Here is an 18,698-nt window from a genome sequence, read left to right as displayed (position 1 = left end):
TTTCATATGAGTAGGGTAGGCATATGTGCATAGTAGCTGTCTCAGTTCTTCATGGTTCCAACAGAGAAAAATGGCAACAATCTGGGCATTATAGTCCTTACCCTTTGGTCACACTACATTATTTAGTGTGTGTTTTAAAAAAATATATTTAAAGTAATGTAAACTAAAATTCTGAAGGACAAACACTGTATTTTAGAACAACATTGTGTTTGGTAGCAAACTACCTGCCATTCTTTATCCTGGGTGACACAGCTTCTTCTGTAAAGACACAACAGAAAATGTGGATCAGTGACCTTTACACATCTCAGTTTTTTGTAGAATTCTCTAATTTTATTAAAAGGCAAGCTTGTGACTGGGATAAGTGGAAATAAGATTTTTCTGAAGTCTTCTATAGTATCATGTTGCTACTATTTCTTCTCCTGCTAGTGATATGAGGCAAGGATAACCATAAAAATGTCAGCCCAGGAGTTGCAATATTAGATGAAAGTAGTGAAACAGTTACAGCAGTTGTGTTATAAAACCTAACAACAATATATGTCATTCTGCAACCAAAAACATTCAGGATGGGGTTACACAGGGGAAAAGGTTTGCAGAAACAACACTGTAAAAGACCTTCAAATATCTTGAAACATGACCATGTAAAAGTCATGGAAGTAAAGAAAATTTACCCAGCATCGAAAAGATTTGTATCAGATAAATGTCCTTGCAGAGGGCATTCGGAAATGCCTTCCCCTAAATGGCAAACTGACTGATTCTATTTGGTAAGACCCTCCAGCGGAGAGCCCTTAAAAATAACTTAAAGAATAAAAGATGTTTTGTGGTACTTCAGATTCCCCAATTAATTTAGGACTATAAATGCGAACACTGATCTTTGAGTAGAGCCTTGAAGTGAAAATGCAACCATCACATTTGTTAAGTATCATAAGATTATGATACTGTGTTAGAACTTGCCCAGCCCTACTTTTGACTTCTACACTGCCCTATATCCCAGGATTCGATCCCAGGTTATCTGCTTTAAACTGGATTATATGAGTCTCCACTACCAGAGACTCATATCAGATCCTGGGATATAGGGGTAGTGTGCAAGGGGCCATAGAGACATGTATAAATTGACTTCATGTATAAATTGAGATAAGATTTTGGGACCAAATTATGGATTTTGATATGACCTGTGGATAAGTCAGGTTTATTTGCAGAGATGGGAAAGCAGAATTGCCTCCTTGGGCCAGCTGCCATTTTCTCACCCAGGCATTCAAAAAGGTCTGAAGTGGTGCTTTGCCAAAGAGAGAAGACTGTGCTGGTGTTTCTTTTATGTTCTCCCAGGATGCCTAATCTCTTGCATTTTGCCATTTTACTTTGAAAAGGAGTGGCTCCCTTTCTGAGAAGAGTTTAGGTACACTACTTACACTGACCCATGGATAAGTCGACCCAGGGGTTGACTTTCTGGCTAAAATTTCAAGACTTATACATAAGTATATTGAGCAAATTAAATTGACATATGTAACATATTTCAGTAAAAGAAGGCAGGGTTAACCTTGTCCAGATAAGGCTGTAGTTAGCAAATGGGCTTAAGTTATGTGTGTCATAAAAATGTGCTCCTGGATCACACCAAACATCAGTTTAGGCAGTAACTTGGTACTCTCTCCATTCAACTATATGCCTATTGTGATCTGACAAGCGATACACATGGCAACAGTTCTGTAAAATATTACAGTGACTGATTTCGAATGCTTCTGATATTGACTAATTACACTATTTAACATGATTTTTGGCCTCCCTGGTGGCGCAGCAGGTTAAACTGTTGAGCTGCTGAACTTGCTGACCGAAAGGTTGACAGTTCGAATCTGAGGAGCGAGATAAGCTCCTGTTATTAGCTCCAGCTTCTGTCAGCCTAGTGGTTCGAAAACATGCAAATGTGAGTAGATCAATAGGTACTGCTTCGGCGGGCAGGTAATGGCGCTCCATGCAGTCATGCTGGCCACATGACCTAGAAGTGTCTACGGAAAATGCCGGCTCTTCAGCTTAGAAATGGAGATGAGCATCACCCCCCAGAGTTGCACACGACTAGACTTCATGTCAGGGGAAACTTTTACCTTTACCTGAACATGATTTTTGTGTATGGGTTATATTTTTTTTCCTAATTGGTTCTATCATAAACTTACTGATTTTTTTTTATTAAACTGCAAAATCTTTGTTCTTGTGAGATATTTTGCAGCACATTTTGCTATAGTTTTTCAATGAATATTTCAGAATTTCAGCCAATTCAATATAATTTGTGGCAGCCACAAAAACAAAGTTTCTGGAGTATAATAGCTACTTTCAAAATAAATGTTGTACAGTTAAACAGGAAATAATACTTTCAAACCAGGAACATATTTTTTTCAATTTTTTACATAGTGTAATGTACAGCTATTATTGAAAGGCTTTGAGAGCTCTATTCTTCAAGAATTTGAGCTGCTTTTTAAAGTTAATGAAGTTTGTGACCACTGCAACAGTTGTGATAGATTCCATAATAGTATGCAATGTGAAGAAATACTTTTTATTTATTTAGACTCCCCAGGTTTGTGTTTACTGAGCCAAAACTTTTGTTTCACCTGCTTTTTCATATTAAAAACTGTCAGTTGTGATCCTCCTTCCTCATTTTCATGTTTTCTAAACTAAAGCTTCTGACAAAGAAGGTCAGTTGTTCTGAAATTTCCTTGTTGGAGAAACAAAATGATGTATGCCTCTGTCAGACTTATAGCACATAAATGAAAGTTAGAACAGATCTTTACAGATAGCTTGAAGATAATTATTTTTCTTGTTCTCCTCTACTGAAAATTTTCCAAATTATACATGAATCTAAGTATTTCTATGGTATAGATAGACAATATATAAATAAGTATAAATCAAAGTCCAAATGATATTGTTAGCTCTATTTCAAATTTGAAATATAGGATTGCAATTTACTTGCTATAGAATATCCCCCCACCCCAGTGTCTGATTCATAGCTGTCTGTTGCTATTATAGCTTCATTGTAATCAGGCCAGAATTGGAGCCCCCGGTGGCGCAGTGGGTTAAAACCCTGTGCTGGCAGGATTGAAGTCCGACAGGTCGCAGGTTCGAATCCGGGGAGAGGCGGATGAGCTTCATCTATCAGCTCCAGCTCCTCATGTGGGGACATGAGAGAAGCCTCCCACAAGGATGATAAAAACATCAAATCATCCGGGCGTCCCCTGGGCAACGTCCTTGCAGACGGCCAATTCTCTCACAACAGGAGCAACTCCTGACATGACCAAAAAAGAGGCCAGAATTAGAGAACAGAAAATAAAACCAGAATCTTAATATTTTAATACAAATTGATGATGACCACATTTTTCAAAAACTTGTGCAGCACTTGTTGCTGCAGCTGAAGAATGTTATAGAACTGGAAAGATATCGGAAAAGGAAAACCAAAATGATTAGGATATTTATTGGAGTAATTTCGTATTTTTTTATTGTGAGCATTCAGTGACCGACGAAAAGACCATAACATGTAATTGAATTATTCTACTTCATAATGATATACATTTCCAAATGTGTATATTGCAGTTGTTACCTCTTGTTTCTGTTTGCCTAGGCAAACCACGCAGAACAAACTCCAAAATCAGAAGAATGTGACAAACTAGATTCGAAAACAAAAAATGCAAAGAAAGCACTTACAACATTTAAAGGACCTTTATTGCATATAAGGTAACATAACAGTAACACATTCACTCGCATTGTAGATCATTCCGTATTTTAATAGTACTGCTACATCACTTGAACATTTCTACAACTTAATGGACAACATCTTAAGAATAGCATCTCATTCTGAGGCCTTTGGATAATTCTGATGTTACCCTGCCAAGATTATGTTGCTGTTAACATCATTAGGAAGTTGAGGTGGAGGAAGTATTTCTGAAGTATATAAAACCTAGTTTTAATTGCTGAGAATTGTTTTCCCATTTCAAAGTTTGACTCACCTTACTTCAAGTGTGTACCCGCTTAGTGGGATTTAAATGTCATGTTGCATAACTTTGTCTTTAAGTAACTGTGAACAGAATTATATCCAAAGAAACCAAGCATTGGTAAAAGACTGGGTTCAGGAACTTGCTTTCCCGTTACTTGATCACCTCCACCATTTGTCCTGTGTGATTAAGCTTATTCCTTCTTATCTGGCCATTTGAGACAGATTTATTAATATCTATCTGCCTCCAAAGCTAATGTGTAGTAGTTTTTAAAAAATTAATTCAGGGAGTCTCTTTAAACTGTACACAAGTTACTATTTTTCCTCCATCTATAATATGGGGATAATAGCTTATGTTACACATTTCTTTTAAAATTGCTGAGAAAGCTCTGAGAAAGTGCTAACTGCTTATCTTGGCTGCATGGAAGCAAATATTAAACTACACTGCATTTCTTTGAGATGTTAGAAGAATCTTGTTTTTGGAAGTATATCAAACAGAAGAGAGGAAGAAGAGGAGTCCATTTTTGTTGTCCTCCAAGTCTTACAGCAGTAATTTCCCTCCAGAAAATTATGTATTCTTCTGTAATTGAAATAGTGCATACATGAAATATAAACAAATACAGATATAGGGTTTTTTCTAGTTTAATTTTTCAATTTATATAGTACAGGTAAGACATATTAGATCAATCATAACGCCTTTTTATTGAAGTGTATAAGTGGCAAGAAAAATAGCATATTGAAATTTTTCATCTCAATTGCTTATATGCTGTCAGAAAATGAATATATTACAATGTGGGTTGAATATAGCTGGAAACAATCATTTATATTTTCAATGAAACAAAACTTGATAAAAGCATGACATGGAAGGAATGGGGTGAAAAAAAGAGAAATATGGTGACATCTTTAAGACTAACTGGTTTTTATTTTAGCATGGGTTTGTTGTGAATAGAAACTCACTTCTTCAGATGCAGTACCAGTATTATTAAGGTCACAGGTCTAAAACCTATTTGTGCAGTTGTGGAAGTGGGATAGAACGTAAGTGAATCATAGCTGAAATAGACTGCAAGGGCCATCCATTCCCACCTTTCACCTCCCTGCCATATCAAAGTGCAATTGTGGAAGTGGAATAGAGAGTAATTGTATTGTAGTTGAAATAGACTGCAAGGGCCATCCATTCCCATTCTTCACCCCCCTGCCATATCGAAATGCATAATCAAAGCCCTCCAACAAAATAGTTCAGCTTATGTTTAAAAACCTCCAAAGAAGAAAACTCCACCATTCTCCAAGGCAGCATATTCTTCTCTTGAACAACTCTGACAATGTACATTGAATACATTGATCTGTGACCTAGTACCTGTAGCAGCAAAAGACAAGCTTTTTCCAATAAGACATCCTTTCAGATATTAAAGATGGCTATCATTTCCCCTCTTGGCATTCTTTTCTCCAAGCTAAACATACCCAGCTCCTTGAGCTGTTTATCATAAGATTTGGCTTCCAGACTTTTTACCAGTTGTGTTTGCTCTTCTCTGAACATTTTCTAGCTTGTTAGTATCCTCCTTGAATCTTTGTGTCCAGAACTGGACACGGTATTCCAGTGATGTATAACCAAAGCAGAAAATTACCCAAAATTTTGAAAATGCTGGGCGAGGTGTTACAGGTCTTTCAAATCTTTACAGTGGTTAGTTTTGATATGTGAAGGCAATAAATTAGTCTAAGTCAATATCCGTAGGTTCAAAACTCTGAGAAAATTCCTTTTGTGATACAAGCATTAGTGAGTAGTGTGCAATACCACTCAGTATTGCATCTGAAGAAGTGGATTTATATCCATGAAAGCTCATGTGAAAATAAAAACCAATTACTGTTAAGGATACTTTTATATTTCATTTTTATCTCCCTCTTTTTATGTTACAAGAGACTGACATAGCTACTTCTTTGAAAATTGTTGAAAGTTGATCACTTCTATTTCACATTGTTGTGATTAAAATAACATCCATTTTATAGGTTTTTATGAATGTGGCTGAAGACATTCTTAGAAAAGAAAGTTTAGAAAATACATTTCTAATGTGAACTAGGAACATACCACCAAAGAAATAATTTCAAGAATAACCATGTATGTCACCAATATAAATGCAAGTTTTGTCATTACCCATCTTTGTCTTCACCAAAGAGAAGTTTATTACCCTATATTATGTACCTACTTTATTTCTGGCTCTCCAAGTCTTGTATATCTCAAGGACATTTATCCCCATGATTTTAGGGATATTTTAGAAAAAAATAGAAAAAATGTTCATTACATTAAAAATAGTTTATTTGAACTTCTCATTTCTTGCGCTTAATGAGTATTTCAGTTAATTCTGGGCTTTATTCTATATGTAGTGGTGCATAATTCATGTTTAAAATACTGTTCATCTGACTCTAAAATCTCGTGATGAGTTGTGTGCATCCATTGTCAGGGATGTGTTTCTTGAACAGCAGTTGTAGTACAAAATATCTGGAGTTATATGATTGGCACTCACGATATATACTTTCTACTTACCCAAAAATATCACATGTAAACTCTTGGTTTGTTCATGTGTAGTTGGTGGCCCATTATATTTTGTCTATTTGGAGGTCTGTGATGTTTTGTTCAACCATGATGCATTGTTTTAAATTTGTCTGAAATCCTGGAACATGGGTGAAATGAGTATAAAGTGAAAATTTCCCAGATGTCATCGAAGATAACACCAGTGCTACCTTTATGCTTGGGTAGGACTGGAGTATGGCCTCAATACTATTAGGTAATTGTTTTAATATGTATAGCCTTTATTTTAAGAACATACTAGATGTACTATAAGGTTGAAATAAAAATACTTACTGTGAAATTCTTGCTATTTTTATTAGCCCTGCAGAAGAGCTGCACTTTGGTTCTAAAGAAACTGGAGAGAAGAAATGTTTAATAGTTCTAACAAATGTGACTAAAAATACAGTGGCATTTAAGGTAATAATATTTAATTTACACAGTCACTTTCCTGGCTGAATACTCAGTTCTTTTTCAGAAAAATGTATACTTTTTTCATGACAGCTTGCACAATCCCTAAGCTATAGTCTTCAAGATGGATTTTCTAACTGTTTATACATACAAATAATTTGAATTCATTACATGCATTTCTGATTTTATGTTTTAGTAATAGCACTAAACTGGCAGTGCAAATTATACCTGAATAGGAACATGGTAAGATATTTATAAAATTAATTACTTTATGGAACGAGTGGATGGGGAAAATAAATGAAAAACAGTGGTCACCTAATGAAGTTAATTCCACTGTTGTCTTTCCACTTTGCAAGCAAAGGTGTTTCTATCCTGACTAGCACTTAAGCTGCATTGCTGTTTGGAGCAGTTTTAACTGGGTTTTTGTTGTTGTGTTTTACTCACTATTCAATTGCAGTCCTATTTTTATTATAATTAATCATCATGAGTGTCATTTTTGGCAGAGAGATGGAATACTTAATTATAAATTAATAGTCTTAGAGTATGTTCAGGTGGTAGCTTATAAAAACAGCAATATAAAAAATCTGACAAACCCAAAGTCTGCAGATGTCTGATGTATATCTGATACATCTAAATCAAATTATGTCCATTTATAATACATTATTCATTATATTAATATTTATTGTACAGCAGCTTATGTATTTATATTTAAAACCAGGATTTACCAGGTCCTTTATTTTAGAATGTGTGAGCTAGTTCATGAATTGCAAATATGAGGAAATAGGAAGCACAACTGCATTGTACTGCTATCTCTTTATAACTGTCAAAATGAGACTGTTAAGTAGTAAAGGATAAATGGGAGAACTGATGTATTTATATAACCATAATCTAGGTGAGAACAACTGCTCCTGACAAATACAGAGTGAAGCCAAGTAACAGCAGCTGTGAACCAGGCACATCACTAGATATAATAGTTTCTCTTCATGGTGGTAAGTAAAGCATTGTTCAGTGATTTATTAATGAAATAAATAGGTATTGTTTTGCAAATTTCCTTCTGTAAAGTTTAAATTCCAGGAATATGTACTGAAAGGTCAATACTCTTTAAATGACATAGCTGTTCAGTCTGTGTATACTGAGCTGTTTCTGACCAGAACATCATAGTTAAATCTTCTGCTTTCATTTAAATAGCCTTAAGGACAATTATTTTGAATTATATTCTTGAGTTGACTATGAACCTTAAAAAAAAAAAACACCAAATTGAAGCATGTTAGTTTTTCAGCCTTCAAAAATGGAAATAGACCTGAGCTGTAGAAAAATGAATGATTAATGGCCACAGTGATACCAACATGTACTATAGTCTACAATATATATAGTATAGTATTACAGACATATACTAAAAAGAACATCAAACAATACAATAAATACTATGTAATGTGATACCACTGCACAGTTCATTATTTTTTTTACTCCTTTCTATTTCTAATTTATTCTTAAATTTGTTTACATATTTCACATTGGTTGGATAAGGAAAAGGTATTGTAAAATTACTCTGTACCTATCAAAATAGGTTGTACTTGTGGCAGGATCAAGGAATTGGGCCTTATGTTGTTAGAATAGCAGAATCTAGTAGAACAGAGACCTCCCCACTATGATCCCTGCTCTTCAAATGTCCCTGAAGAGCTGACACAAAGGCTTGCAAAATGGAGGGAAGAGAAAGAAGTTTTGGCCAAGGGAATGCTGTCAAAACATTATTTAATGTTCTTCAAGAAGTTGGATGTGGGGTGTATTGTTTGGTTGTAAAATGTTAAGGCAACTATATTTTAGAGGATAGTAGTATAGAACATTTCTGACATTTTAAAATATCACTCCAAGCTTTGGATTTTACCCAGTGAATCCAATGGCCAGATGATGCCATGGTGGTTTGTCATACTACTTGAGATTTGTTAAATTGCTATATACAAAATCAAATATAGGATATACTCTATTTCTACATTTTACTGCTCACAGCCTTCTTTTGCAATGCTGGTTAATTTGCAGGCCTTGCCTAGTGCTTCTAGTTATGCTTCTAGTTATGGTATATCTGCTAGGGCAAGTAGCTCTCCATATAATATATAATGTGTGGGGTGTTTTTTTACCTTTTCCACAGGGTACGTTAATTTTAAATATTGCTTGAAGTTAGAAAAACCAAAATTATTACAACTACCTTCTGTTGATTGAGCAGGTTGTGCAGTTTCCCTGCAAGACCGTTTTCTGATTATGGCAGCAGAAATGGAGCAGTCCTCTGTAGTGGGAACACAAGAATTGACTCAGTTTTGGAAGGAAATCCCCAGAAACAAAGTGATGGAGCACAGGTAAGCATTTTGTTTTGTTTTTTCGAAGGTTGCTAGAGTACAGTCTAAAATAAATACAAATTACCATGTGTCACCATCTTTCATGTCATTCATTTCTTAGCAGAAGTTAGTGAAATCTGAAACAGATGCCCTTTGTAAGCATTTTAATTAATGTTGCTATATGGCAGGTTTGGACAAACTTCGGCCCTCCAGGTGTTTTGGACTTCAACTCCCACAATTCCTAACAGCTTCAGAACCCTTCCTTTTCCCCCTCAGTTGCTTTTGTTTTATCAAACATAAAAGAGAAATCTGAGTGACACTAGTTACTCTCCCTCTCTCCCTCCCTCTATATATATATATATACACACACACACATACACATACATACATATACTTATCCTGATTCCTGAATCTTTTTTCAAGTCGTTTTCTTTATGTTCCTTGTTATGAGCAAGGTAACAGACTAATCAGCTGTTATTTGGTCCAGGCGCTGCTATATCCGATGCTCCTCCACTTTGTGGTGAGCATGCTGTAGCTGGGTGAAGGTGCAGAAGCAGAAATACAAGTTGCATTTTTGAACATTTAGAACAGATGTCAGCAAACAACTGAAATCACTACACCGGAGGAAGAATGTGACTATAGTGATATGTAATTCTACCAGCTATATAATCATTGTTAAAATGTCAGAAATTTTCTTTTCAGATTAAGATGTCATGTTACTGAAAGCAGCAAACCTTCTACTTTAACATTAAATGAAAGTACCTTTAATATTCCTGCCAAAAGCAATGAAGATCTACACCTACAGGTAACAATTGTACTTATATTTATAGATTCCTCCTGAATCTAATGGATAGTGTAGTGTACTGTGGCTTTTCAGGATTCCCCATCTTGTAGGTTTTTATGGTTATAAAAACCAGACCTGAAGGTTAGTAACCCTCCCAGACTATGTTGTGCAACTGTAAGAAAAAGAGTGGCAGACTGGAAAGCAGCTGACTTTTCATGTATCCACAGAAACACTTTGCTTGTGTTTCTGGACATCTTTGGGTCTTGATTTTTCCCTTTTTCTTGGTGTCAGACTTTAATATGTGCTAGAAATGAATCTGGGGCTTCTTTTGCTTGTCTCTCATTTTAAGCAAGCCTATCCGAACTCCAATGCAGCTTTCCGTTATATTTTGCCAGGGCCTCTTGTCTCCTCCTTAGACAAAAAGGAATAGGCTGTTAACGTAAGACCTAAATATGCAGCTTATATAGTATATCAAAGCAAAATTGTTACTGGTCTTGTTGTGTGTCTTCCAAGTCTTTTCTGACTTACGTGACTCTAAGGGGGTTTTCAGGGCAGAATTCATTCAAAGTTGGTTTGCTTTGGCCTTTCTCTGAGGCTGAGAGTCTTTGACTTTCCCAGGGTCCCCCAGTGGGCTTCCATGGCTGAGCAGAATTTGAACCCTTGACTCCTAGTATCGTGTTACAACACTCAAACCACTACATCATGCTGGCTGCCACAGCAAAATCAGTGGTGTGTTAATTAATTATTGCTATTTTCAGATTTATTTTAAGGTGCCTGATATATTGGCAAATCCACTTTGAACAAATTCTGCCCTCTGTTTCAAAAAGAATTTCTGTAATGTGAGAAAGGAAATAATTGCTAGCTTTTCATACTGGGTGTATGCGGGCATGGGGGGGGGGGGGATGATGGCTAACATAAGGTTTCCTATATAATTAAAACAGTCATGGCTTATACAGCCATGCTGTTATATGGTAGAACAGCAGGCGATCACTGAGTGCAGATAAATAGATGTAAGGAAAAAAATAAGACCATTTTACTATCCTTTTTTTACAAACTTTTTTTTCTATTTTTTTCCCCAGCTAACACAGTTATTACAAGCCAACACAAGACTTCGAGAACAGATTGATCGCTGTGTCTGGTTCCAGCAGTTGACTCTTCTGTTGGTGTTTCTTCTAGTTGCCAGTACTACATACTGTTTCTATCTTTTGTATCCTCCAAGCAGCTAAAGAGCAGTGCCCTATAGAACATGCTCTGTTGGTGTTAGTCAGTTGGGGAAAACAGCCAATCCTATTCTCTGGAGCTATAGAACTGCCAAAACAAGCTCTGTGGAGCTTCCCAAAAACTAAAAGTCACAGGGCTGAGATGTATGCCTTGAATCAGCATGTGGAGTGGCATCATTAATATTCCAGTATAAGAAGAGCAGAATGTCAAAGAAGTCATTTTCACTGGACAGCGTAATAACTACTCATAATAAGAGGGCCATCAGTACTTATAATTTAATATTTTCTTTTTTTCTGACATGCAGAGATGTATAAGATGTATGAAACTAATAATTTTTGTACAGAAAATGCACCATTTCCTTTGAAATGTAACTGCAAAATGATGTAATAGACTTTCTTGTGTTGGTTGTACATAATGTATGTGTGTACATAATAGATAATGGTAGACATAATGGTGAAGCTGGTATTTGAAGACCTGCATCCTAATATTAGTTCTCTCTTCTTTTTCCTATTTTCCAGAATTACTACAGCTATTTTACACCAAACAATTTTATCCAATATGTATCTTGTAGCAATACTTCCCAGAATTTTCTGCTGTAGTTCCAAAGATTTAGGACTTTCTTGTTACAGATTGTCATAGTGACCTGTAAGTAGTACGCTCATCATGATCTTTTTTTTAAAACCTACTAGCTCTGAGAAACAGATCCCCATTCCCTAATATTGACTGAGTTTCCAGAACTGAAATAGCTAGCATGGGATTGCAACTGCTTTGTCCCATTAAGTTTTGATGTTGACTTCTTGCTCATGTGTTATAGAAGATGGGTTCGTATAACTGTAGGGCAGTAAGCACTGTACCACAATCTTTGTGGCTAGATTTCAAAAAAAATTGCTGTAAGCAATTTCTTCCTGAACTACATTCAGTAAATCATGTGTAATATTGATGGCACAAATAATTGTGATGAAAATTGTTATTACTGCTTGAAAAGTAGTTTAGAAAAAGGATTAAAAGCATAACTAAAAACTATCTGTTATGTACACACATTGCGGTTATACTCCAGCATAGCCTCTCCGGGAACTTCTTATTTGCTTCTTTGTATGAGAGAGGGAGTGGTCTGTGTACACGCAAGCATTTTTTGCCTCAATTTTCTTGTGTAGATCAGAAAGTCTCTGAATACACAAACTTTAGTATATCTAATCTTTTCTTTTTCTTTCCCACTTTCACTTCAGTGGGACTAAGCACTCATCACTGAGCATAGCATTTGCATTCCAAATGTCTACCACAGACCATCTCAACTTGGTAATACTGTGAAACTGCTGTGGGTTTTTTTTTAATAAAGAGTAATACTTGTTGTAGACCACATTCCCCATAAAGTCTTGAAAGCTTGAAGCTTTGTGTTTAGTAGCCTTAACTGGGTTAAGCTTTTTTGAATGGTTGACATGCTGAATTTTGCTTTGCTTATTTTGCTTATGCTCAGGCATGATGGTAGAAGACCATTTGGGAAGACACAGTTTACTGCCATATTATCTAGTTCCACATTTTCCCTAGTTCCAAATCTTCAGATTGTGAAGGTACAGTGGCATACAGAAGTATTTCAACCTTCCTTCTTTCAATAAATGTGTCTTCTGTATTTAGAAACAGATACAGATTTTTGATCATTGTGAGTAGACTCTGTAAAGAGGAACATAGACCTCTATACAATAATAATGCAGGGCAGTTTCGGTCCAAAACAATTATATTTGATATGAGAGTTCAAGTATCTTTATAGGATTACCTTTCTAGCTCGTGGAGCTATCGTAAGTTGCCTTATAATATGTTATAGTTAGTTATAGGTTTCTCAGTTGTTCTGAGATTCATCTCTGTGTTGCTAAAGAAATTAGCTATTTCAATTTCATAAACAAGCCAAAACAGTTTTGAATGATTTGTTCTTTTATAACAGATTTAACAAGCCTGGTTGTCATTAAGCTTAGAACTAAAGTGTTCAAACTTCTTAGGACATCCTAAGATCTGTAATACAAAATAATACAATTCTTCGCTCAAAAAGTTTATCACTAAATTGGACTGAATTTAATTGCACTTTATTGAACGTGTTTGAGTATTGATAAAACCTATGCCAATAAATATTCTTAATATCTGGTGCTTAAATATTTTCAGTATTTTATTACTATATTCATATTTTCTATGTAAAATTGATTGGATAATGTTTTCTATTTTAATATGTTATAGACAAAGAACTTCATTTGTGAAATAAATAAAACTAAGACCACAGTGTTCATTGCAGTTCTTTGGAAACATTCACACTCTTGTATAGTTGTTTTAAAGGCAAATAACTTTTTTATCTTGATCTTCATTAGAATAGCTTGTATTTACAATTAAATATCCTTTCTGCTTAAAAGCAGCCGTTTGAAGAATAGTTTTTGATTAGTCAAGAATCTTTAACTGGACTCCAGCATCACTTGTTTAAGAGAAAATTCCTTTAGCTGCTAGTTTTGACATCACAATCTTTGTATATAGTTAACATATCAAAAATGCTTGTTGATAAATGCTGAAATAATTAATTTGGTTCTATATTGTGGGCCTTAAAAGAATAAAAAAGCTTCATGTGTTCAGCAATAATTCCTCAATCTATTTTAGAAAACATTTTCATTTGTACTGTCTATGGGTCTTCTAGGAAACTAATTCAGATGTTACAAATATGATGCTACTGTTTTGGCATTCTGTCTATATCTTACCCAAGAGAACCACACCAGTATCTGGGGGAAATGAAAGCATCCAAAGATGCTGTGAAGAGCTGTTTTTATTTTTATTACATTTTCCATTATATTTTGAGTTTTTCTTGAAGAGTATTTTCTTTTACGTTTATTGCATCGCCCACCTCTCTACTCTAGTAATCTGAGGACATTTTCTAAAAGCTAATTCTCTCTAATGCCCTTTAGGAGCTTTCCTACTTCTCCATATGTCCTTACCCATGACTTAAGCGCCTCCAATTCTAACATTTCCACTTTCAGATTTTTTTCTCTTGCTACGTTTATATTTGGAACTCTTATAATACATTTACCATTTAATTGCCTTCCTTCAAATTGCCTCTTTCAAAATTATTTACCACAGATGCTCTTATTTAATCTTGAAGTCATCCCTATCCATTGGGAAATTTACATACATGTAACTACTTGTTCACATTCTTCCCACATTAATTTTGCCTTTTTCATTTTTCTTGTTGTTTTGGCTCCCAGTTGTTACACTGCAGATTGTGTTGATATTATGTTATCACATCAGCTTAGATCACAAGTGAGCAAACTGCAGCTTGCTAGAACCACAATCACTTTTCCCTGAAGACCACAGTTCAGAGGTTGCTCTTAGTAATACTTACAAAATGTTGATTTAGGCAGTGGGGTGGAAAGGAGCCACAAAGGTGATGCAGTTATAGTTGCTATATCCTTGTTCATAGTGCCAGGGGATGGGGGCCATCTCCACTGAGCTTGCTGGAGGGGAAGTCTTTTGACATCCTTTGTCACCAATTCATCTGCAGCTGAGAGCCAGCAAGGTTTGATGAGCACTGGATCACAACCCTGGAGTCCACAGTGTGGACTTCACTTGGCCATGGAGACCCATTGAATGATATTTTCTCAGCTTTGGAGGAAGGCCAAGGCAAATTCCCTGTGAAGAAACTTGGGCCAGAAACCCCCCAAGATAGGTTCATTTTAGGGTTGCCATAAATTGGGAACAACTTGAAGGCACACAATAACAACAGCAATAAAAGAGCCACCTAGATAGAGATAACCCAAGAGCTCGCTGTACCAAACATCCCCTGATTCCTGTTCCCTAACAGCTATTTGGGAGGGAAATCTTAAACAAGATCAGGAGTGTGTGACCTTGTAGCTGTTGAGCTCCAACTCCTGTTAATCTGCCCCTGTCATAGGTTGTGCCATTCAGGGATTGATGGTAGGGAAAGACAAATATCAGTATTGTTTTCTCCATAATCAGCTGTATTCAGATTCAAAATGGAGTTCATATTTAATCTCCCAAAGCTCAACTTAAATAATTAGTAAAAGAAATTCACATTAAAATAACACTGGTCTTTCATTTTTCTAATTTAACCACATTTAACCTAATTTAACCAAATGAAATTCCCGTTTGGCAAAAGAGAAAAATGCTGTAGAGCAGCCTTCTGGTCAATAATTTTCTGTAAGTTCTGTGGCTATAAGAGGTACTCTTGCATCAACTATGAGGTATATTTTCAGGAGATTCACAGTATCCTTTCATATAGCCCATGCTGTTTGGAAACCAATACATTCTCTTGACTTAAGCATACTGTGTATCTTGTGCTTATATATGAATCATAATTAGTCAAGTCAATCTTCTGTATAAAAGAATAAAGCATATATGATTATGCCTCCTTTATATAGACTTATCAGGTACCAAGTCAATCACTACAGACTTAGGCTTTTTGGTGAGACGAGAAGCAATTCCCTCCTAGGATACTGGACAATGTTATTTACTAGATGTTCTTCAGAAAGAGCAATCGATGATCTTGCCTTTTGGCTGTAATAAGAGCTGTGTGTATTCTATGGTTACAAAAGACAGAGTAGCAACTGAAAATGACTTCTGAATTTACCATTCCAAAATTCTCTGGATGCTAAAGAGACTCTGAATGCCAAAAATCTCTGGATGCTAAAGAGATTTCTTTAGATCTTCAGTTTGAAAATCCCATGGGTAATCAAGGTTACAGAATCCACATGGAACGGGGCTTTAATTGAGGCTTTGGAAGGCTTCTGGGGTCACACTTAGGAGTCCCAGGAGTTACATGAAACCCACAGGTTTCAGAAGTGCAAAGTGTGACCCCAGAAGCCTCCCAAAACCTGTGAACTATTTTTATTTTAAGTTTGGAATTAATTTGGGGAATTAATCTTTTCCCTCAGATTGCCCAGTATTGTGCCCAAATCACAGCAACTTATTTATTTATTATTTGAACTTATATGCCGCCACTCCCCTGGGGCTCGGAGCGGCTTACAAGAATAGCTAAAATCTAACAAAATTTAAAAGCAATTTAAAACAATTTAAAAATAGCGATATCAAACAAAAGCCTGTCGAAACATGTATGTCTTACATGCCCTGCGGAAAGCTGGTAAGTCCCGCAAGGCACGGACTTCAGGTGGCAGAGTATTCCAGAGTGATGGTGCCACTGCTGTGAAGGCTCTGCGTCTGGTTGCTGTTAGACGCAAGGTCTTGACACTGGGGACTTCCAATAGATCTTGGTCCTCAGAACGGAGAGATCTCGGGTTGGTAGGGGGTGAGGCGGTCCCTCAGATACATCGGCCCCAGACCATGCAAGGCCTTAAAGGTGAGTAAAGGTGAGTAAAGTGATCCGGTGCTCAATTGGTAACCAATGCAGCTGCAGTAAGATGTTATGTTGGTGTTATGTGGCATCTCATCGGAATTCCCTCAAGAAACCGAGCAGCTGCCTTTTGTACTTGCCTCCCCTACTCTTCCAAAGCCACCCAAACCCCCAAAAACATGAAATAATTTTTGAGCACAATCAGTAGAAAATACCCCTCCTCCCACCTGGATGTAGCTGCCCACTTGGATCTTAGTGTTAAACTGGGACTGGGGAGTCCTAAATTTAATGCCCAGAGTCCCATGGCATGACAGGGCCAGTCACCATGTCTCAGCATAACTCAGCACACAGCAGTTGTGAGGACAAAAAAAATGCATCTTCTCTTGAGCTCCTTAGAGAAAAGGGAATATATAAATTAAACATGTAAAATAAGTAGCATTCCTAATCATACTTAAACATTTGGTTCTGCCAAGTCGACACTAGTAATATGTTGGAGTATGAAGAAGGAATATCCAGACTGGAAAAGGCAGGACTGAATAATCTGAAGATGGAGAGATCTATTCAGGAGAGACTTAAGGCTATTATTATGAGGAATGCTGATAAAAAATAGGTAATATCAAAATAATTTGTAGTTCCATAATATCAATGCCCTACTTTTTAAGCAAATGACTTCCAATGTTAACTGCTTGAAGCAAGTTGAACACCTGCTCTACAAGCCAGAGGGAAGGGATCAGGGAACAGAGGGTATCATTTCAAGAAATACAAATGGCTAGAGAGTGAGTACAAACAGAATGTCAAGATTTTTCATTCATCTTGCTAGCCCCTGTACAATTGACAAATTACTAAAGCAGAAGTCTATCCACCCCAAATGGCATCAAATTTGTCACACTTACCGGAGAGCAAAGAACCTGTGGAATATACTGCGAATCATGAAGAAAAGTGAGGAAAGTAAGATAATCTTCCTTTTTTCTGAGCAATAGAAATAAGCCTAACCTAACACTTAGACATCTAATGTAGATATAGACAGTGTCTTTTTGCTGTTGAAGTACTAGTACCTTGAGCAATTGCCACCTCCCTAGCTTGCATTGCTTCACATGGAACAAATTATGTGACTAAGACTTCCGCAAACTCACGTTGTGACCAAAACTTTGGTCAGAGATGAAAAACTGGATCTGCAACCTACTTATTAGGCAATCTTTCCATTTAACAACCCACTATTCTATCAAATATATTCAGTGCTTCAAAGGTTAGTTCTTTATGGTGTTGCTTTACTTAAGTAAAGTCTGAATACTCCAGTCAATCCTGTTACCAAAGGTGTGGATGAGGAATGGCTGACTTTACTGATTTTGTTCAACTCCAGCATGACAAATGTGTATTGATGGGTATTGTAGTCCAGCATCTTTTGGGGCACATATTTTCCCCTGTCAAGCATATTTCAGGATTTGTTTAGATACTGAATTTTGAAATCTATAATAAAAAGCATAAGCCAAGCTATGTATGACCAACAAATGAGGAAAGTAGTACCAAATGTCTCCAAAGCTCCTAAAGGTCAGAAAAATCTACCTTCAGTTCTGCTTCACTGCTTGTTTAGCAGGTATGGTATCTACATTTATTATATTTCATTTCATTTATCTCCTGCCAATACAAGATTCCATTTGGATGGGAAATGTACTAAATATAGCAGGACTACAGTTCCTTTCAGCCAAGCATTCATAATTCTTGAGATTGAGTCAATCCCTGGGAAATCACACTTTCCCCACTGCTGTCTTTAAATATTCACAGGTTTCAAATTCTTATTCTGTGTTTTGCAAGCTTTGTTACTTAATATTTAAGTTAATACTTAAAATCACTGGGGAAACATTTATAAATGGAAAAACCAAATTGGCCTTGTAACTTTCTGCATTTTATTAATTGCATGTCTGAATGTAGTGACCTTAATTAATGTATATAGCCACTTATAACTCTAGAATGTTTACTAAAAAAATAGCCCCCAAAACATGAATCGACTTATCCATAGATCGCTGTAACATTTCTGAAACTATCACAGGGCTTCCTCGTAACATTTGCTTCCCTTTACTGTTCTCGAAGTCTGAAAG

General features: G+C 36.2%; 1 protein-coding gene and 1 long non-coding RNA gene across 6 annotated transcripts in view; one reads left to right on the top strand and one right to left on the bottom strand.

Moving 5' to 3' along the window:
* MOSPD2 (motile sperm domain containing 2) overlaps nt 1-13,533 on the top strand; it is a 38,107-nt gene extending 24,574 nt beyond the window's left edge. For all 4 annotated transcript variants that reach the window (XM_060770002.2, XM_060769998.2, XM_060769997.2 and 1 more), the window contains 6 exons: nt 3,599-3,711; nt 6,848-6,944; nt 7,828-7,924; nt 9,157-9,286; nt 9,968-10,070; nt 11,129-13,533. In XM_060770002.2, coding sequence (XP_060625985.2) covers nt 3,599-3,711; nt 6,848-6,944; nt 7,828-7,924; nt 9,157-9,286; nt 9,968-10,070; nt 11,129-11,275 — 687 coding nt within the window. In that variant the 3' untranslated portion in view covers nt 11,276-13,533. The remainder of the gene's footprint in view (nt 1-3,598; nt 3,712-6,847; nt 6,945-7,827; nt 7,925-9,156; nt 9,287-9,967; nt 10,071-11,128) is intronic.
* On the bottom strand, nt 9,712-17,658 carry LOC132771687 (uncharacterized). Of its 2 annotated transcripts, none has more exons than XR_009631104.2 (3): nt 17,496-17,658; nt 14,638-14,796; nt 9,712-9,800 (listed from the first exon to the last, which is right to left on the bottom strand). It is a non-coding gene; the product is annotated as an uncharacterized lncRNA (long non-coding RNA). The 2 variants fall into 2 exon arrangements; XR_010909671.1 differs by lacking the exon at nt 17,496-17,658 and adding an exon at nt 16,375-16,488.
* Nucleotides 17,659-18,698: the final 1,040 nt, after the last annotated feature.

Source organism: Anolis sagrei, chromosome 3, assembly GCF_037176765.1.
Source record: "Anolis sagrei isolate rAnoSag1 chromosome 3, rAnoSag1.mat, whole genome shotgun sequence".
In the NCBI taxonomy this organism is placed as follows: Eukaryota; Metazoa; Chordata; class Lepidosauria; order Squamata; family Dactyloidae; genus Anolis; species Anolis sagrei.
Note: the sequence above shows the minus strand (reverse complement) of the source record. Positions and strands in the feature narration are given on the sequence as shown.